At 37.6% G+C, this 17137-nt stretch overlaps 1 protein-coding gene across 11 annotated transcripts; it reads left to right on the top strand.

The window, feature by feature from the left end:
• Nucleotides 1-84: 84 nt before the first annotated feature.
• Nucleotides 85-16470, top strand: BRCA1 (BRCA1 DNA repair associated). Of its 11 annotated transcripts, none has more exons than XR_014940785.1 (21): nucleotides 85-447; nucleotides 1057-1156; nucleotides 1702-1755; nucleotides 2029-2109; nucleotides 2590-2678; nucleotides 2768-2925; nucleotides 3275-3383; nucleotides 4070-4115; nucleotides 4419-4534; nucleotides 5043-8381; nucleotides 9028-9113; nucleotides 9857-10031; nucleotides 10808-11133; nucleotides 12124-12211; nucleotides 13034-13111; nucleotides 13347-13387; nucleotides 13656-13739; nucleotides 14144-14198; nucleotides 14559-14632; nucleotides 14790-14946; nucleotides 15361-16470. XR_014940785.1 is itself a non-coding variant. In XM_015886047.3 (21 exons), exons 2-21 carry the CDS (start codon nucleotides 1077-1079, stop codon nucleotides 15468-15470), a joined length of 5202 nt encoding a protein of 1733 aa, XP_015741533.2. In that variant the 5' UTR covers nucleotides 85-447; nucleotides 1057-1076; the 3' UTR covers nucleotides 15471-16470. The 11 variants fall into 11 exon arrangements, 9 of the variants coding, with proteins under 9 accessions (XP_015741533.2, XP_085388529.1, XP_015741532.2 ...); XM_015886047.3 differs by lacking the exon at nucleotides 14790-14946 and adding an exon at nucleotides 15001-15061 and having other exon boundaries at nucleotides 2804-2913; XM_085532403.1 differs by lacking the exon at nucleotides 14790-14946 and adding an exon at nucleotides 15001-15061 and having other exon boundaries at nucleotides 2804-2925.
• The last annotated feature ends 667 nt before the right edge of the window (nucleotides 16471-17137 follow it).

The following is a 17137-nucleotide window of genomic DNA, read 5'->3' as shown; positions in this document are numbered from 1 at the left end:
CACGTGATACAAACTGAGCTCAGGATTGGTTCTCTAATGCGTCGGTGTCTGCATTAACAGAAAGGGCGCGAAATGTGACGCGCTAGAGGCGGCCGAGGAGCGGAGCCGGCTGTTCGCTCGTCTCGGAGCCGGCTGTTCGCTCGTTTCGGAGCCGGCTGTTCGCTCGTTTCGGAGCCGGCTGTTCGCTCGTTTCGGAGCCGGCTGTTCGCTCGTTTCGGAGCCGGCTGTTCGCTTGTTTCGGAGCCGGCTGTTCGCTTGTTTCGGAGCCGGCTGTTCGCTCGTTTCGGAGCCGGCTGTTCGCTCGTTTCGGAGCCGGCTGTTTCTGGGGCCTTTTCTGCTGCAGAGCCCTGAGGTGCCGCCGCGCGATGCCTGCAGCGCTTGGCTTTGTTCTGGGGTGCGCTGTACGTGTGTGGTGATCGCTTCCGGACGGTGCCCGGGGTTCCTCAGGTCAGTGCTGCTGCTGCTCCTTTGTGGCCGCATCTGCATTGAAAGCTCCGTCCGCTCTCGGCTGTGTTTGTGGGCTCGGCTGCTGAATTGCTGCTGAATGCCGCTGCCGTCAGCCTGGTTTGGTTTGCCTCGGTCTGTGAGGCTGGATGGATTTGAACTGAATGTGCCTTGGTCAAGATAGAATCATAGAATGGTTGGCTTGGGTGGGACTTTGTAGCCCCTGCCACGAGCTGGGTGCCCCGCACCAAATCAGGCTGCCCTGGGTCGCATCCAGCCTGACCTTGGGCACCTCCAGGGATGGGGCACCCACACTGCTCTGACCAGTAGCACCAGGACCTCAGCACCTCTGAGTAATGAATTTCTTCCTCACATCTGACCTAAATCTTTCCTTTTGGTATTAAACCTTATTTTTTCTACCTGACTTATTCTACCTTGTCCTGACACTACTTGGCCAAGGACAGTCTCCTCCAACAACAACCCCTACGTTGATGCAGCCCGGGATACAGTTGGCCTATGTAATTTTATGTATCATAGGAAAGACATTTGGGAGAAAGTATGATCATTGAATGCAACAGATAAGAAATAATGCTGGTTACTTTTTGTTTGTAGAGTGTTTGGGGGTCTGAAAGATGGACTTTTCAGCGATTGCCATTGGAGATGTGCAAAATGTGCTTTCAGCCATGCAGAAGAACTTGGAGTGTCCAGTCTGGTAGACATTAAGAGAATTAATTAATGTGCTCTTTGTCTTTCTTTCTTTTTCTTCTGTTCAAATATTTTGTCAATACTGTGATCATGAGAAAAACATAAAGAATAGCCTTCTTAAAACAAAATATATTAATGGATAAGAGTAAATGTGTGACAGGAAGTACTTTTTGTTAGTGTGTTCCAGTAAATATTTCTTGTATATTACAACCCAAAGGTATCATTGCTCTATCCAGGTGGGGGGAAAAAGTTAGCTGATTAGAGCATTGTTTGCAAGCCAGCCTGGATCTTTGTCTTTTGTTTCTAAAAGTTAAGCACAGTTCATAGCTCTTTAAATGCAGATAAATACTAAAAAGGCATAGGTTTCAGTTCAAGCCTAGCTATTTAGGATGCATGATAGTCTTTTAAAAGACTCTTGCATCTGTTTAACCAAATTGCTTAGATTTATTTTGTCTGTGGTAGAAAACACTGTATTTCTGAATTTTGTATTGTTGCTATTTTCAAGCCAGAACACAGAAATTATGTTTTCCTTTTTCATCTTTCTTCCTATAGTTTGGATATAATAAAAGAGCCAGTTTCAACAAAATGTGCTCACATATTCTGCAGGTAGGTTTGCAAACTTAAAATTATAGTGCCTACTAGTCAACCTCTTCTTATTCTCCACGCATACTTCTCCTCACTGCTAATGATGTATACTGTGTTTTGATTACCTAAAGTATAACTTCTAAAGGGGAAAAGTCCATTCTGAAATAACTGCAGTTGTACAGATATGCCAAACTGAATCAACAAATTCACCTTAACATTAGAACAAAAATGGAGGCATTCGGCATAATAATGAATATCTACTAAGTGGTACATTGTGATTATTCTTTTCTCTAGGTTCTGTATGTTTAAACTCCTCAGCAAAAAGAAAAAAGGTGTAATCCAGTGTCCTCTGTGTAAGACTGAAGTTACCAAGAGGTAATGCATCTTTGCAAGTGCACTTGGGGATGAGAAGTTTTCTCTAAGGAAAAGGTGAATTATTGCCTTGTAGCAGAAATATAAAGTAATGGCTTGAAACAGCGATTGATTACCTGGTGGGAAGGCAGGGCCAACCCAGGAGAGCAAAAAAGAAACAGTTGACTGAATGAACTGTGATTTTTTACTATTAAGTATAGATGGTATTATTGTTCAGTTATTACAACTAGTTTCTTTGTGCTAGGTATATGTGAAGAAAAGTATTGTAGCTATTATTATTATTATTATTATTATTTTATGATAGTGTTTTAATTCTGGAGTGGGCTGTTTTGGGAATTGTATTACTTGGCAGAAGATTTTTGTTGTTCATTTTCTACTTTGTGGTTTTGCTCTTTCCTTGTTAAGTCTAAATTCTTGGAGAACTATTGAGAGCTTGCCCATTCATTTTTGTTAGAAACATTTCACATGGTGGTTTTATTTCAGAAGTCTCAAAGAAAATTCAAGATTTAAGCAACTAATTGAAGCACTGTTGGAAGCTATCAGTGCATTTGAGCTTGACACTGGAGTAAAATGTAAGTATTGCAGTTGTTTACAGGAATAAATAATACATGTTTTATTGCAAAGTGTGAGGAATATTTTTGCATCTTTTTTGTCTTTTCAGTTTTAAGCAGCTGTTATTTTCCTAAAACATCCACAGATGCTGCTACTGCTGAGCTCTTGGGTAATAACAGTTCTGTCATCCTGAGTAAGGGTTTCAGAAACAGGAAGAAAAGTGCTAAAGAAAATGGACAAGAGAGCTATACCTTGGTGACTTTTTGTGTGTGTGTGTGTGTGCAATGAATTTTTGAATTGCTCTGGTTTTTGTTTGTTGTTGTTTTTACTTGGAATATGTGCATATACATAGATTCTCCCCAGCTTTCCAGTATGAGTGTGTTCTTAATCATTATTATTTTGTCTATCTGGTATTGAATAGATATTAAGTATGATAAAATTGTTAATGATTATAGCTTTGGAGGAGTTTGTAGTAAATTCCATTTCTGATATGAATATAATAAATTATGTACATTGGAATTTAGTATAGAGGCCCTGCCCTAGGCAGTTTAAGTAGTTCCAACTTTTTTAATAGCCTACTGTTATTAATAACTATTTATTTCTGTTCTTCTGTAAGTGGGAAGCTAATGTGGATCCACAGCTTACAGATAACAGGGTTGAAGGGTGTTCCATAAGAAGCAAAAAACAGAAACATCGCAGTGAAAAGGGTGTACTGATAGAGCTTGGTAAGAGCTGTAGTACATGCATGCATACCTTTTGATCTAACGTATAACACTTGCAAAGTAATAGAAGGCATTGAAATTCAGACTTGTTTGCTAGTGCTTAAGGCTTTATTTCTTAATCATATTAAAGAATGAGATGTGAAATTCAAATATCTCTATCTGATGCTGAGTGCTGCAAGAAATGATAGAGATGCAGTGCATAGTGGTTTTTTTGTTTTTTTTTTCTGATTCGTTCCCTGTTCCTTCAACATAGCAAGTGTTCATTTTAACAGGTTGTATTCATTACCTTGGTTTTTGGGTTTGTTTGTTTGGTTTTCCCCCATTGTGCTATTATCAAGCAACGAATCTGAGGCATATTGCTCTGACTTACGGTTTTAAATTCTAAGTGCTGGCAGCTGTTTCTGTAGAACATCGGAAACTAAAGCTCTTGCTAACTCTGTTACCAGTATTTATTGTATTTAAAAACATCATGGATGTGATAACACAACTTTATACCAGAGGTCTGTATTTTTACATAGAAATGATGATAATTAAAGTCAATTGAACTTGATCTTGTCTGATAAAATTTGAAGACATCTACTTCTGTAAAAAACTAACCACGCATGCTTCTGTGATGATAAAAACTGGATCTGACAAGAAATCTTTATCTGAACTGTTCCAAAGAAAATTAACAGCTAACTTGTTTTTAGGTACTGATTCATCTGAAGAGCTTTCTGTACTGGCACGTGGTACTGGGTAAGTAAATGTCATTGAGAATTTGTGTTTTTTTGAAGATAACAGCTCAGCACTCTTAATCGAGTTGTAGCAAGGTTTAATCATGCACAATTGTCTACTGAGCAGCCCAATTTCTCCAAAGGCTACTTCCAAGAACAAAAAGGAGAAAACTTAGGTACAGGCTCCTATTAGAACATAATGGAAATTACCTCTGTAATGGAAATGTAATTTTGTTTTGTTTTTTGTGGTTGTGTGTTTGTTTTTTTTTCATGTGTGGTTTTGATTTTGGTTTGTTTTTTACCCCTTCATAAACCTTTCCAACAGGTTAGAAGACAAGGAAGAGCTAGAAAAACCTAAGAGTGCTGAGAAGCGTGGAAATTCTTGCAATACACAGCCACTCAAGCTGGCTGCTAAAGAAATAATCTTACCAGATGTCATAGGTATGTTCATTATTTTAGTGACAGAAATATTGAGAGGAAAGCTTGAATGAAATGCCGTAAGTTATTATTTTGCTTTCAGATTATTAAATATATATTCTTGCAGTATGGCATTCTGAAGTTCTTTTGATGCCTACAGCCAGTAACTTTGTAATACAAGGCAATGCCAGTAAACTATATGCTTGATATGGATGTTTTGTGCAGGGGGACAGAAAGAAAAATACTATTTGGTTCTAAGTGCAAAGCTAATTCTGTTCTACATAAACCATTATGTTATCCCTCGCAACATAAATTGAGAGAAGTATCCAGTAATTCATGTAAGGAGTTGGATGAAAGTATGTCATGTTATTTGATATTTTTTACCTTTTTCTTGAGAGAGGTTTGTTCAGTGTAATGTTTTCTTTTGGAGGGAAACAAGAGCAGTTCTTAAAATCGGAAGTTATTAAGCTTGTTGGCGTTCTCATGCATTTAAAATAGGGCTTAATAATTTATAACATTTATGAATCTTCAGGTGAAACTGATTTCTTGAAGGAAGCTTTGAGCAAGAAACGCATTTTAAACATCGGTGAACATGTCAAATCTAACCAAGTAAACACAATTGAGGGCCAGAGTTCTCCTTTAAATGTTTTTGATGCAGACCTACTCACAGAACAGTGTGATGGAATGGGTAATGTCAGTCCTTTAAAGAATAATGACACACCTTTCTCTAAGAATGAAGAGATGGATGCAGAGGAAACTCAGTGCAGTAGTAAAAACCAAGAGCTTGACTTAAAATATAGCTCAGAAAATAGTCTGCATAAGATAAAAGAAAAGGATATTTGTATGCCAAGTGTGGAAGATGTAGAAATGTACGAACCCATGAATGATTCTTTACCTGAGAAAGAACCTCCTGTGGAGAAACTACTCCAGCCAAAGATACATCACTGTCCTACCCTTCATGAGGTCTCTAGGAAGAGACTGAAGCAAAGCATTCAGAAAGTCAATGATTGGTTTTCAAAAAGCAATGAAATTCTGTCTTCCAGTTCATCCCAGAATGATCCTGCTGAAGTAACTGATGCTTCAGGCGAAGGAGATATTTCTCTATCAGATAAAGATTCATGTATTTCAGAGAGGACCAACCCTATAGTAGATTCTGTGGAATTTGCAGTGGTTGAAAGAAACAAGAGATGGCCAAAACAAACAACATATAGCATCAATGACAAAATATTTGGGAAAACATATGAGAGAGGGAGGAAGTCTAATCCCTCTACTATCTTGAGTGACATTTTGCCTGCTACAAAAAAAGAAGATGTGGCTGTAGAAGAGGAGTGCTTGAATAGTTCCAGAAAAGATGGACTAAAACGAAAAAGGAAGCCTGCCCGTGTCCTTCAGCCTGAAGACTTTGTCAAGAAGAAAGACCTGGAAGAGGTAGATAGATGTCCTCAGGGTATTAACTCCAGCCTTGGAGATGCCAAGAAGAAAAAATGTGATGAAAATTCTGCGGTCAAGGAGAATCCCCTCCTTGAAAAAAGAAAGGGTTGTACGCAAGCAGAATTTGAGGAAGGAGGATTAAAGTGGAAAAATGCTACTGAAAACGTGTCAGGCAAGCAGTCTGACGGAGAACTGGTACTGAATAACTCTGATAAGAAGAGTGCTAAGAATACATGCTCTGCAGCAAAAGGATGCAGGCGTTCAACTAGAATCAAGTCTGCTATACACTTAGTTGATAGAAACCCAGGTTCCTTTGATCCAGCTGAGTCACTGATTGATAGCTATCCAAGCAGTGAAGAACCAAGCAAAGTTGATGGTGAGCAAAGACAAGTCAGACGCAGCAGGAGGCTTCAGCTACTTTCTGAAGAGATCACGAAAGAAACAGGAAAAATAAGACTTAAGGAAGCAAGAAATTCTGACAGTGTTCCAGAAGGGTCTGTCTTTGGAGCTGAAAGGAATGTGTTAGTTCACGATTCCCAGTGCAGAGACCCAGGGAAGAAGCAGGGTATATTGAGTTACATATCGCTTGCTGATCAGAATGGTGCTGATCTGAAGGCAAATGGAATACAGATTAGTCCAAATAATTCAGCTGATATGGCAAAAAACAGAAGTCTCTTCAGTCCTATATTTACTTGTCAACATTCAGATTTTAATTTCCCTTCACCCAAAGCAGGTTCTCAAGGTGAAATGCTAGGTAGACTTTCCCTCCAGCAGTCTCCTTCAAAGACTGTTCTGCACACTGCTTCCATCCTGACTGAAGAGAAGAGGTCTGGGTCATGTACTACTTTTCCTCATGACAAAGGGTGCTGCTCACAGAATGTTCCTGATGACTTCAGAATTGGAAAGTCACCAATGGCTGAAAATGCTTCAGAGTTGACCACAGAGGCTGAAGACAGTGAGTTAGACACACAGTATCTGCGAAATATATTTAGGAGTTCAAAGCGGCAGTCTTTTAGTCTTTATCCTACTCCTGTGAAGGCATGTACTACAAATGTTGTTGCGTCTGAACAAAATACTCCATGTCTTGATCGGGTAGAAAAAAGGCATAGTGAATATTTAAAGACAGAAAACTTACAAGAAGAGAAAACTGCTGAAGATCCGAGTAGTGTTTGTGAGAAGTTTAAGACCTGTGAATCTTCTTATGTTAGTCCTGTGTCGTGCTTTGTCAGCAATGCTGAATGTGTGCACCCTATGAAGAATCAGGAAGATGTTTCAAAGGTCACAAATCATGGGAATCCTACACCACCAGTAAGAATGCATGGTGCTAGGAATGAAGGCAGAAACAGACCACAAAAGGGAGAGCAGGGAAGTGAAGAGACATTGTCAGCTGACATAAGGGTAGAAAGCAAACTGAGACTGAATCCAATCAGAAGCAGTAGAAGTCAAAGTGATCAGAGTAATACAGAAGAGCATGCATTCCAAAGAACAGACATGAACACAGTCAGTGAAACACACTTCAGTTCAGAAAGCAATAAAGTGGAAAAGGCTGAAGTTGATGGCAAAGAACTGATGCAACATTCTCAGCTCAGTCCAATGGTTTTTCCTACAGCTTGTCAACAAAATCCAGCTGAATTCAACTGCGAAGTCACTGAAAAAGAAAGTAGCAAAAGAGGGAGAAGTCTGGTAAAGAGCAATGAAGAGCGAGTAATCGAAACTGTCAGCACAGGATTGTCAGAGTATTTAGGTAGAGAGGCACTAGAAGAATCTCTTAAAGGCCGCAGTGAATTTACAGATCTGTCTGAAACCCCTGATGGCTTACTGTGCTCTGACAATGATACTGAAGAAAGCACCAGCTTTCATGTAACTAATAGGAAAGACACATCTGCTGTGTTTGTAAAAAGAAGTGTCGCCCTGGTGAAAGAAGCAAATGACTCAGTTGTTAGTTGTAAGCCAAGTTCTGAAGGTATTCGAAAGTCTCGGAAAAGAGTCCAGAAACTGCAATCTTCAGATGAAGAATCTAGTGAGGATGAAGATTTACCATGTTTTCAGGAATTAATGTTTGGCAAATCAGTAAGCACGCCTTTGCAGATCAAAAAACAGGTTACATCTGTGGTCCAGTCTTCAGCAAATCTGAGCATGTTGTCCGGCAGTGAATGTCATAATGAAAATAATGAGCAGAAAACACTTGATGCTGCCCTAAACAATGAGTGTGTTTCGCCAAGCCAGGAGTCGGAATGCTCTGTGAACTTATTTTCATCACAGTCCAACATGTCTGAAGAATTGGTTGATGGAGCACAGGAGCTGAAGAAAACTTTGATACAAGTGAGCAATGTAAATAAGAGTAAAGAAGGTCTTCAGAGTTGCAGTGGAGGGCTGAAGAGAAGAAAAAATAGCTCCAGTGATGAGTACCCAGAAGATCCAAACGTGGGGGCAAACCTAGGTACAAACCAAGATTTTTATCTCTTCAGCTGTGTTAGTGATATCATTGGGTTCTTGATGTTTGCATGGGAACTTCATATTTGTGTGCTTGCTTTTGTAAAGTAATGTATCATCTATGAACAGTCAGGACTGAAAAAAAAAATCAGTCCTTGGTGACTGATTCCTTAAAATTAATGTAGTAAAATTCCTTTTTCAGGGGAAAAAATGAATAGGCTAGGCCCCAGAGGACAGCTAGAGCCTGTTTGATTGGAATTAATTTTTGAGTGGAAATACTAGTGTTGCTGATGCAATGGCAATGCTTGGATCTATCAGCAGAGTTTCATAGGTTCTACCTAAGCTATTACTGCAGATGAGATGTTTGTTGAAGTACTTGTTTTGATATTTTAATGACTTCTGAATATTTAACACTCTCATTACTGTTACAACCATTTACCTTGACTTCTGCTTATTTTGCCATACGTGTGACATGGTATTCTTTGGAATGTTTATTTGAAGTAGATCTTTGCTTCTCACTTAAAATAAGAGGGTTGTGAAAGACTTATCTTTACAGTTAGCAGTTGGCTAAGAGGGCTGTGCAATAAGAGAAATTGTGGGTGGTGGTTGTTGGATTTTCTTTTCTGACTAACTTGGATTTTCTTTCCTTCAAGGTGAAGCATCTGGGTACAACGGTGAAACAAGTCACCTAGAGGATGCACATGAACACTTTTCTCAGGGTGAAATTCTTTCTACACAGGTGAGCTTATGCTCTGCATTTCAGAAGTGGTTTTTGTATGTTACCAGTATAGTTGGCTAGTGTGCATTCTGGGATATAAGCAAGAGCTGCAAAGTTGGTGCAGTGGGAAACAGCTTTCAGTATGATTCTTTGTGCAGCTAGGTTATATTCCTAACCATAGTAAAACTTAATTAATCAAGAACTGTAGAGCTGCTTCTATGCCATTATTTTTCCTGCTGTTTTCCATGGTGGCATTCTATTGCAATGGATTTAACTTGTTCTGTGGTATCGATTACGGTGCTTAATTGCAGGAGATGCTTGTTAATAAATCTCCATACTTGACCACTGATGGAAGCCTCAGAATTTCCTACACTTGTCTTTTTTTGATGGTGATTTACAGTAATTAGTGACAATGTAGACCAGCAAATCTTGTCTTTATATTTAGAGGCATAGTCTTTACCTTTTATGGGTAATATTAAAAAAGCATTCAATATCAATATTACAGAATAATACATGTGTGAAACTTAAAAAGTGCTGTCTGTTGAAAAGCTTATCTAGCACAGTATCTCTTCTCAAATATTATTTTCTTTTGATACAGCCTATGTTCATTATTTATTACACTAAAAGCACTACAGCTGTCTTCTGAGCATGTAGTAATGAGTAATTCAAAATTATTCTTGTATTTTACAAAGTATTTGAAAAAATTAATCATACTGTTGAAAACTGAATTTGCTAACATTGGCACAATTGTGTATCACTTGCAGCAGAAAAATGCTATGCAGAATAACCTAAAAAAGCTACAACAAGAAATGGCTGTACTTGAAGCAGTGCTAAAGCAGCATGGAAGTCAGGACACTGAGGAATTGCCCCTATATAGGGAACTGCCACATTCCAGTAGTGGAGGAACACTTGAAATGGAGCAGATGAGACAAGAAACAGGTAAATATCAAGGAAAACCTGGAATGCAAAGCCATTTAGTGACTTATCGTGCCTTTACTGTGTATAGTTTTTACTGTGGTGCTACTGTATCTTGTTAATGTTTTAAGCTGAAAATAATCATAGTGTAATTAAAACTGAGAGACTGGTTGGTTAGTCTTTAATCAACATTCAGTTAATAAGGATCATTGAATTGCATGAATTTTACTGCAGAATGAGAGTATTCTGTTGGTTCATAGAACAGATTTTTGAAATGTGACATTGCTAAACCCAGTAAACAAAACTATTATAGATAACAACTACAAATAGAATGTTGGATAATGAATTCAGCAAATTAATGATTAGTTTTCTTCAGAGTAGAAAATTAATGCAATATGATTTTACTTTTTTTATGCTAGAATACAGACTTCTGCTTCGTAAAAGCCTAAACTGATTAGAATTATTGTCAGTTTCTTACAAGTTACAGGCACCTTCCAACTCTCAAATAAATGCCTTTCTACTGCTTCTGAACACAGATATGGTAATGTAGTATTTAGTGTAATACACTAAATAGTGCAATTTTGCTCATGGCCTGTTTAATAATATGTTCTAGCCACATGATATGTTAACTGAAATCTTACTTTTGTAAATGACAGTATCTGAAATGCTGAACAATAAGCAAATAAATAAGCACAGGAGATTATTCCAGCATGTAAATTTAAAAGGTGACACAACAGCTCTCCACTATGAATGAAAGAAATGTGAAGTTATTTAAAAGTTTAATTTTTCTTTTCCTCTAGAAAATGTGTTTGAGCATGACCCTGAGACCAAGCTAAGTAAGAAATCTGTTTTACCAGATCTGTGTGTAAATGTGACCAGGAATCCAAATAGCTCTTCTTCCTCTATAAAGCATCCTTGCCCTCAAACAGCAAAAGCAACAAACAGTTCCACTGTATCTCAGAGTGATAACAAAAGCAATGTTCAAATATGTAAATCAAAGAGAAGTATATGTTTTCCTACATCTGTACTGTACAATTCAGCTGGGAAAGAAAATGCTGCAAGTTCAGGTATGACTCACAGGACAGAAATGTCAATTGTGGCATCCGGTCTGAACCAGAGTGAACATGTGAGTATATTTTGGAATGCTTAGAGACTTGCTGTTAATATACCCATTGATTGTTGTAGTCCTCAATGTAGAGATTAGATCCTATACAGGAAACTAATATTACAGGAATTACTGTTTGTAACTGTGGTAACCAGAAATATGAAGAATGAGGCCTAAAAACAGCACTATGAAGCTTGGAGAACTCTGAGCATTTTAGGAGATTTCCTACTGTCTAGGAGGAAAATGTGTTATTCCAAAACATGTTTTGGAGTTATTAGAATGTCTTGGCAAACAAATGTTGCAATGCCTGCTCTTCTAAAAATTTCTAAAGTAAGATGCATACGAAGATCATAAAAGCTAATTGTCAGCTTCATAAATACCATATTGTTCTAATATTGCTCAATTCCGAACCACAGTTGTAATTTAGTCAGCTTTTGGAATTAATTCTCATTTAGTAAAAGAAGTGTATAGTCATTGGGGTTTTTTTTTCCCCAAAATTTACCTGGCTTAAGAATGTAATCACAAATAATGAAATAGTCTTTACACTCCATAATGAGGATTTCTGTAATGAATAGATCTGAAATTACTAATGATCCTGATAAATATATTAGTCTTTGCTGCTTAGCATTTCTTGAATCTTCTGTACGAAGCAGGATGAGAATGGAATTTTTTATTTATTTTCTACTTATAATACTATAAATAGTATTGTGGAAACATTCATGCTAGTTACTGATTCTTAATATGTTTTGTAACCATCAGTAAGTACCTTAATGTTTCTGCAAAGCATTTATAGGAGGCTATATGGCTTTTGGTACACAAACTACTGATCAAGAGTTCCTTAGCCTGTTGAGTGGCTTTTATGAAGTCTTTAGCAGAGCTGTACATTCTGTGTGCTAACACAAATAAAAAAAAACATTTATATAAAGTAACCACATTATTTTCCTATGATCTGGAATGGCTTGTTTATCTCAACATGTTTTGCTAGCTGTCCATTTTCTAACTGCTTTTCAGTTGATGGTCCAGAAGTTTGCCAGAAAAACTCAGAGCGCTTTCTCTAATCACATAACTGATGGAACAACCCATGTCGTAATGAAAACAGGTTTGTTGGGAGAGATGTGAACAAACCCCAAGTTTACACAAGTAAAAACAACTGACTAACAACTAAGCAAGAAGCAGATGGTTTGGCAACAAATTTAAATGTTAGAGGAGATGTTGTTCATAATTTTTTGTTTATTTACATTTGGGTATACAAATCTATAATTCTGTTTCACAGAATCAGTGAAGGAGTGTTTTGTTTCCTTTTGTGCTTTTAAAAAGTTATTAGAGCAAAATATTTTGGCCCAAATCTGAATGTGGATATGCTACGTTCTGTCACAGAAGCACTTCTGGGTAGCTGATGTTTGGATACAGTCCCTTGAGTGATACATTGCTGCCTTTAAAAGCCAATTCAAAAAGGGAGCCGGAAAGTCCTGTTATTCCTCATCAATGGAATTGTTTTTGTGTTTTTCTCCAAGCATATCATAAACAGTATGACCATATTGTTTTGAAGAGCTACGTTGTTCTGCCTTCATACAAATACAGATAGGATAGACTGCCTTCTGAAAGTTGTACCTGTGTCAGTAGAGCAGAAGAGGAGCCAAGACAGCTAGTCATATAAATGTTTATGCGAACGCTAGGCACTGAATCCTCAGTGTCCTGTGTTGTGATAGTATTCATTCCTTTCCTTGACTTTTATCTTTACTGACTAGCTTAAAAAAAAAAAAAAAAAAGTTCTAGAATTTCTGAGCCTGTCTGGTCTTTGGTCTTAATATTTCCCTTGCCTCACTTAGCATGATTCTTTTGCTTTTAGATATGAACTATCTGAGGTGCTTTTCACTAGTGGCAAAACTGAAAGATTGCTTTGATCTTATTTACCTTGCAGATGAGGAGCTGGTATGTGAACGGACGTTGAAGTACTTTCTGGGTATTGCAGGAAGAAAATGGGTGGTTAGTTACCAGTGTGAGTATAAGTTATTTTGAAGGAAAGTAGTCTCTGTCCTTCTACTACAAATGTACTCTCCTGTTGTTCCAATTAAAACATATACATAGGAAAAAATATACATATTTACATATCTTGAATATTATGTCAGCATATTCAAATTAACACAGCAGTAAGATCAAGCATCTGTGTCTTCTGAATGGTATCAAATTTTGCTTAATAGAATAACTTGTCCTGTTCTGATCTTTTTGTTTAGGGATAATTCAGTCTTTAAAAGAAGGCAGAATACTGGATGAGGTAAATTGTTTTGTTGATTCTATACCGTTTGCCATATCTTTGTATCATTTTACTATGATGTGTGTTTCTTTAGATATTGTAGGATGCTTCAGAAGTTCCAGTACTGCTATTATTCTTTCTTGAAAACATTTAGAATTAAGTATATGAAGAAAAGTGAAAGATTCCAGTTCTGCTATCTTAATAGATTTCTCCTGTTCTACCCGGAACTCTGACCAGGAACGTGTTCTCAGTCTCTGACTTAAGGTTGCTTGTTTATGTCATGTTCCAGGAGAACTTTGAAGTTAAAGGAGATGTAATCAATGGCAGAAACCACCAAGGTCCTAAGAGAGCTAGGCAAAGTCTGGCTGAAAAGGTATGAGCATATCAAGGAAGAAACTCCTGTCTGGACATGACTGTTCAAGATATGTTGTAGCCTGCCTATCTGGAACATTTTCCAGTTCTATAATGTATAGAGTTGTACAAATTGAGTGTATTTTTCAGTGCCACTGGTAGAGCTCACATCTCATGTATGAAAGTGACTTTCTGTACTTAGAGTGGATGATATCTTTTTATAATGTCAGTCTAGAATAGCATGAGCTTGATTTATTTTTAATAACATGCAAAACAAAAGAATCTCACACAAAAACGCTTTAGTTAAGCTTTGCAAAACAGTGCTTAGATCATTGAGTCCTGGAAGTGCAGTGGAATAAGCATGCTGTAGATGTTGTCCTGTAAACATATCGTATGTGTATTGTTAACACATTCCTTGTTTTTCAGATCTTTAAAGACTTTGAGATCTGCTGCTATGGACCTTTCACTGGTATGTCTACAGGTATGTGATTTTTGGTGGAACTGAATAAACTCTCATTATTGAAATATTTATTTAAAATATAAAGATGTGAAGGAAGACTTCATGCATTCATCGGGTTTTGTATTTGACCTCTCAGAAACTCTTGTTCCTTCTTTACCCTGATAATTCTAAAGTACTTATTTGAGATACCGATAGAACAGAAACAGTGTTCTCCTCATTTCAGGTGATCTCAGCAGGTGCATCGGGAAGATGCTCTGCTGGTTCTCCTGTACTTCAAAATAGGCCTTTTATCTAATTTCTCTCTCCTTTTGTAGAGCACTGTAGTAAGACTATTTATCTGTAAGACTGTCTTTTTGTTTTGTTTGTTTTTTCCTCCTCCAGGACATTTGGAATGGATGTTGGAGCTTTGTGGTGCCTCTGTAGTGAAACAACTTCATCTGTTCACTCACAAAGTAGTAAGTGTTAAATGAATGTTGTGCTTAGCTACACACCATTCACCACGTTAATTAAAGTACATGTTGAAAGGGTATGTGGCCTTCATAGGTTTGTCAAAGATGAATCCAAGTATTCTATGCTTCTCTACAGAAATAAACACTGACTCTCACTTTCCAGTGCAAGAATCCTGAACTTTAGGCACAGTATTCCTGGAGAAAAATAACAGGGGAGGGGGAGAAAAAATTATGTTCTCCTTTCACCACCTCTTGAAGTCCACTCCCAAAGTGAAGAAGCAGAATCAGCCCAGTTATCACTCTGTTACCACTCACTGATGGTAGGTTTTAAAGACGGACAGGTAACAGTAGCATTTCTTATCTTGGAATCCTAGAATTCCACTGCTGTTGTTGTTGTGCAGCCAGATGCTTGGATGGAAGGCACAAGTTATGAAGGTAAGACTACTTATTGTCATGGATTGTTTCATGGTACATGTTGAGTGTCTTTAGCACCTCGGTGTTTTTAATAGTTAGATATCAGAGAGGTAGAGAGCAGGTGAATAGAGCAGCAATACAGCCAGCACTGTTAAAAGGAATAGTAGTGTCACACTGCTGTTTTTAGATTCTTGTTTTTTTTAATCAAGGCCTTTAAGGGGTCAAGACATACAGTTTCCTGTGAAAGATATCAGTAAGATCACTTTAAATTTGCTTTGCCTAATTTATAATTGTTTTTATCCTGGGTCACTGTCTTGCAGCCATCCAGCAGAAGAATAATGTCATCGTGGTGACTCGAGAGTGGGTGTTAGACAGTGTTGCTTGCTTTAAGTGCCAGGAATTGGATGCTTACCTTTTGTCCCAAGACTGATCTGCAGTTCATTTTCTGTTGCACAGGAGTTCTTATCAGTACTGATACTTGAGTAATTGTTTTAAGAACTATGGACTTTTAAGTAATGTGCAGAGATTATGTGCTTGTAGTATTCTTTCTCAGAATTAATAAGTACATATTTGTTACTTAAGTATTTTTATTGTTAATATTACTGTATAAAGAAAGTTACCATCTTTGTTGCCATTTTGTTCTTTAAAGATTAACATTTCTAATCTCAAAACAGTCATTTAAAACTCGTGTAAAATAAATAAAAGAAGTTAAAACCCAAATTGGGGTGAGGTGAGGGGGAAGGGAAGAAAAAAATATATAATGTGGCCTCCTCAGAGAAACAGTGATGAATTATTTACCATCCCAGACAGTTTCTGCCTATATATTTAAGGACATCCTGGAAGAATACTTATTTACAAGACTAATACTGGGCTCAGCTTGAATTAAAATACACTTGCATTCACAAATAATCTTTACATTTTCATTTTGCCTAAGTATCCTGAATATCGATATGAAGAAACACTATTTTGTGGTTACCAGTGCATGGATAATCTTAGGCCGTGGACTATAGCTGTTCTGAAAACTATGAACAGCACCCCTGTAGTTAAGACACTTCGATATCAGTTTAAACTGTGTGACCACACAAGTGACCTATACAGCTTGTACTTGATTCCTAAAACAAAGAAATTCTTAAAACAACAAGCCTTTGCCAGCGTCATGTTCTTTTGAGAGTGTACGTGGCAACTAGGAAGAGATAATTAAGAGGCACTTTAGTATCCTGGTGACTTACAATAAGCTTTGTAAGAATCTGTTTCTAATAGTCCCTGTCTGCAGAATGAAACTGAAGAGATGTGTTGCTTTTTATGGAAGAAACTATATTGCTTCTTTGTTTCTAAGCAGTTCAACTTCAAAAAATAGTTCTGTACCTTCAGAACCTGTTTTCATAAAGTTGTTTAAAAAAAATCATAATAAAAACTTATAGATTATCTCAGATCATTGTTTGGTTCTTGAATGGTGCTAGATTATCTTTGGAAACTTACATGAAAATATGTTTATAAATATTGCAGTGTTTAAATTGATTTTATCAAGTGTCTCCCTGATTTGTTCTGCTCTTTTATGAATTGCTTATAAAATGTCTGAAGTCCAGCCTCATGCAGTGGGAGGTGTCAGGAATGCAAATTTTGCCTTCCTAAACCTTCTTTCTTTTCCACTTGAAGTTGTAAAGAGCAGGAACTCTTTAGCTTGTGGTCCCTGCCTTGCAGCTTCACTTAGTCATTTTCATTTGGAAGAGGGTTTTGATGCAAAAAATGTGTCCTTAATATATGGGGACTCTGAGTTAGCCACCTCTTCTCTGGCTGCTTGCTCCTGACACAGAACTGGAGAGGATTTGTGTGACACAGAGCTTGCAGAAGGAAAGCTGGGTTGGCTCCAACAGGGCTGCATTGCCTGGGTGGGATCCTGCTCTATACAGCCCCACAGAGGAGCAAACATTCATGAGACTTCACTGATTCATGGAGAGTTCCTGGGAATGCAGACTGGTTTGTTTTGAGACAGCAGATTTTTGTCCCAAAAGGGTATTTTTTTGTAACCTTGTTCTGCTGCTACAGGCAATCTTCTGTGTGCGTGCCTCTTATTTGGAAAAGCATTCCTTTTGAATT

This window comes from Coturnix japonica, unplaced genomic scaffold (assembly GCF_054131305.1).
Source record: "Coturnix japonica strain WE unplaced genomic scaffold, WE-NBRP24 Scf049, whole genome shotgun sequence".
In the NCBI taxonomy this organism is placed as follows: Eukaryota; Metazoa; Chordata; class Aves; order Galliformes; family Phasianidae; genus Coturnix; species Coturnix japonica.
The sequence above is the reverse complement of the archived record's forward strand: the minus strand, read 5'-3'. Positions and strand labels throughout refer to the sequence as shown.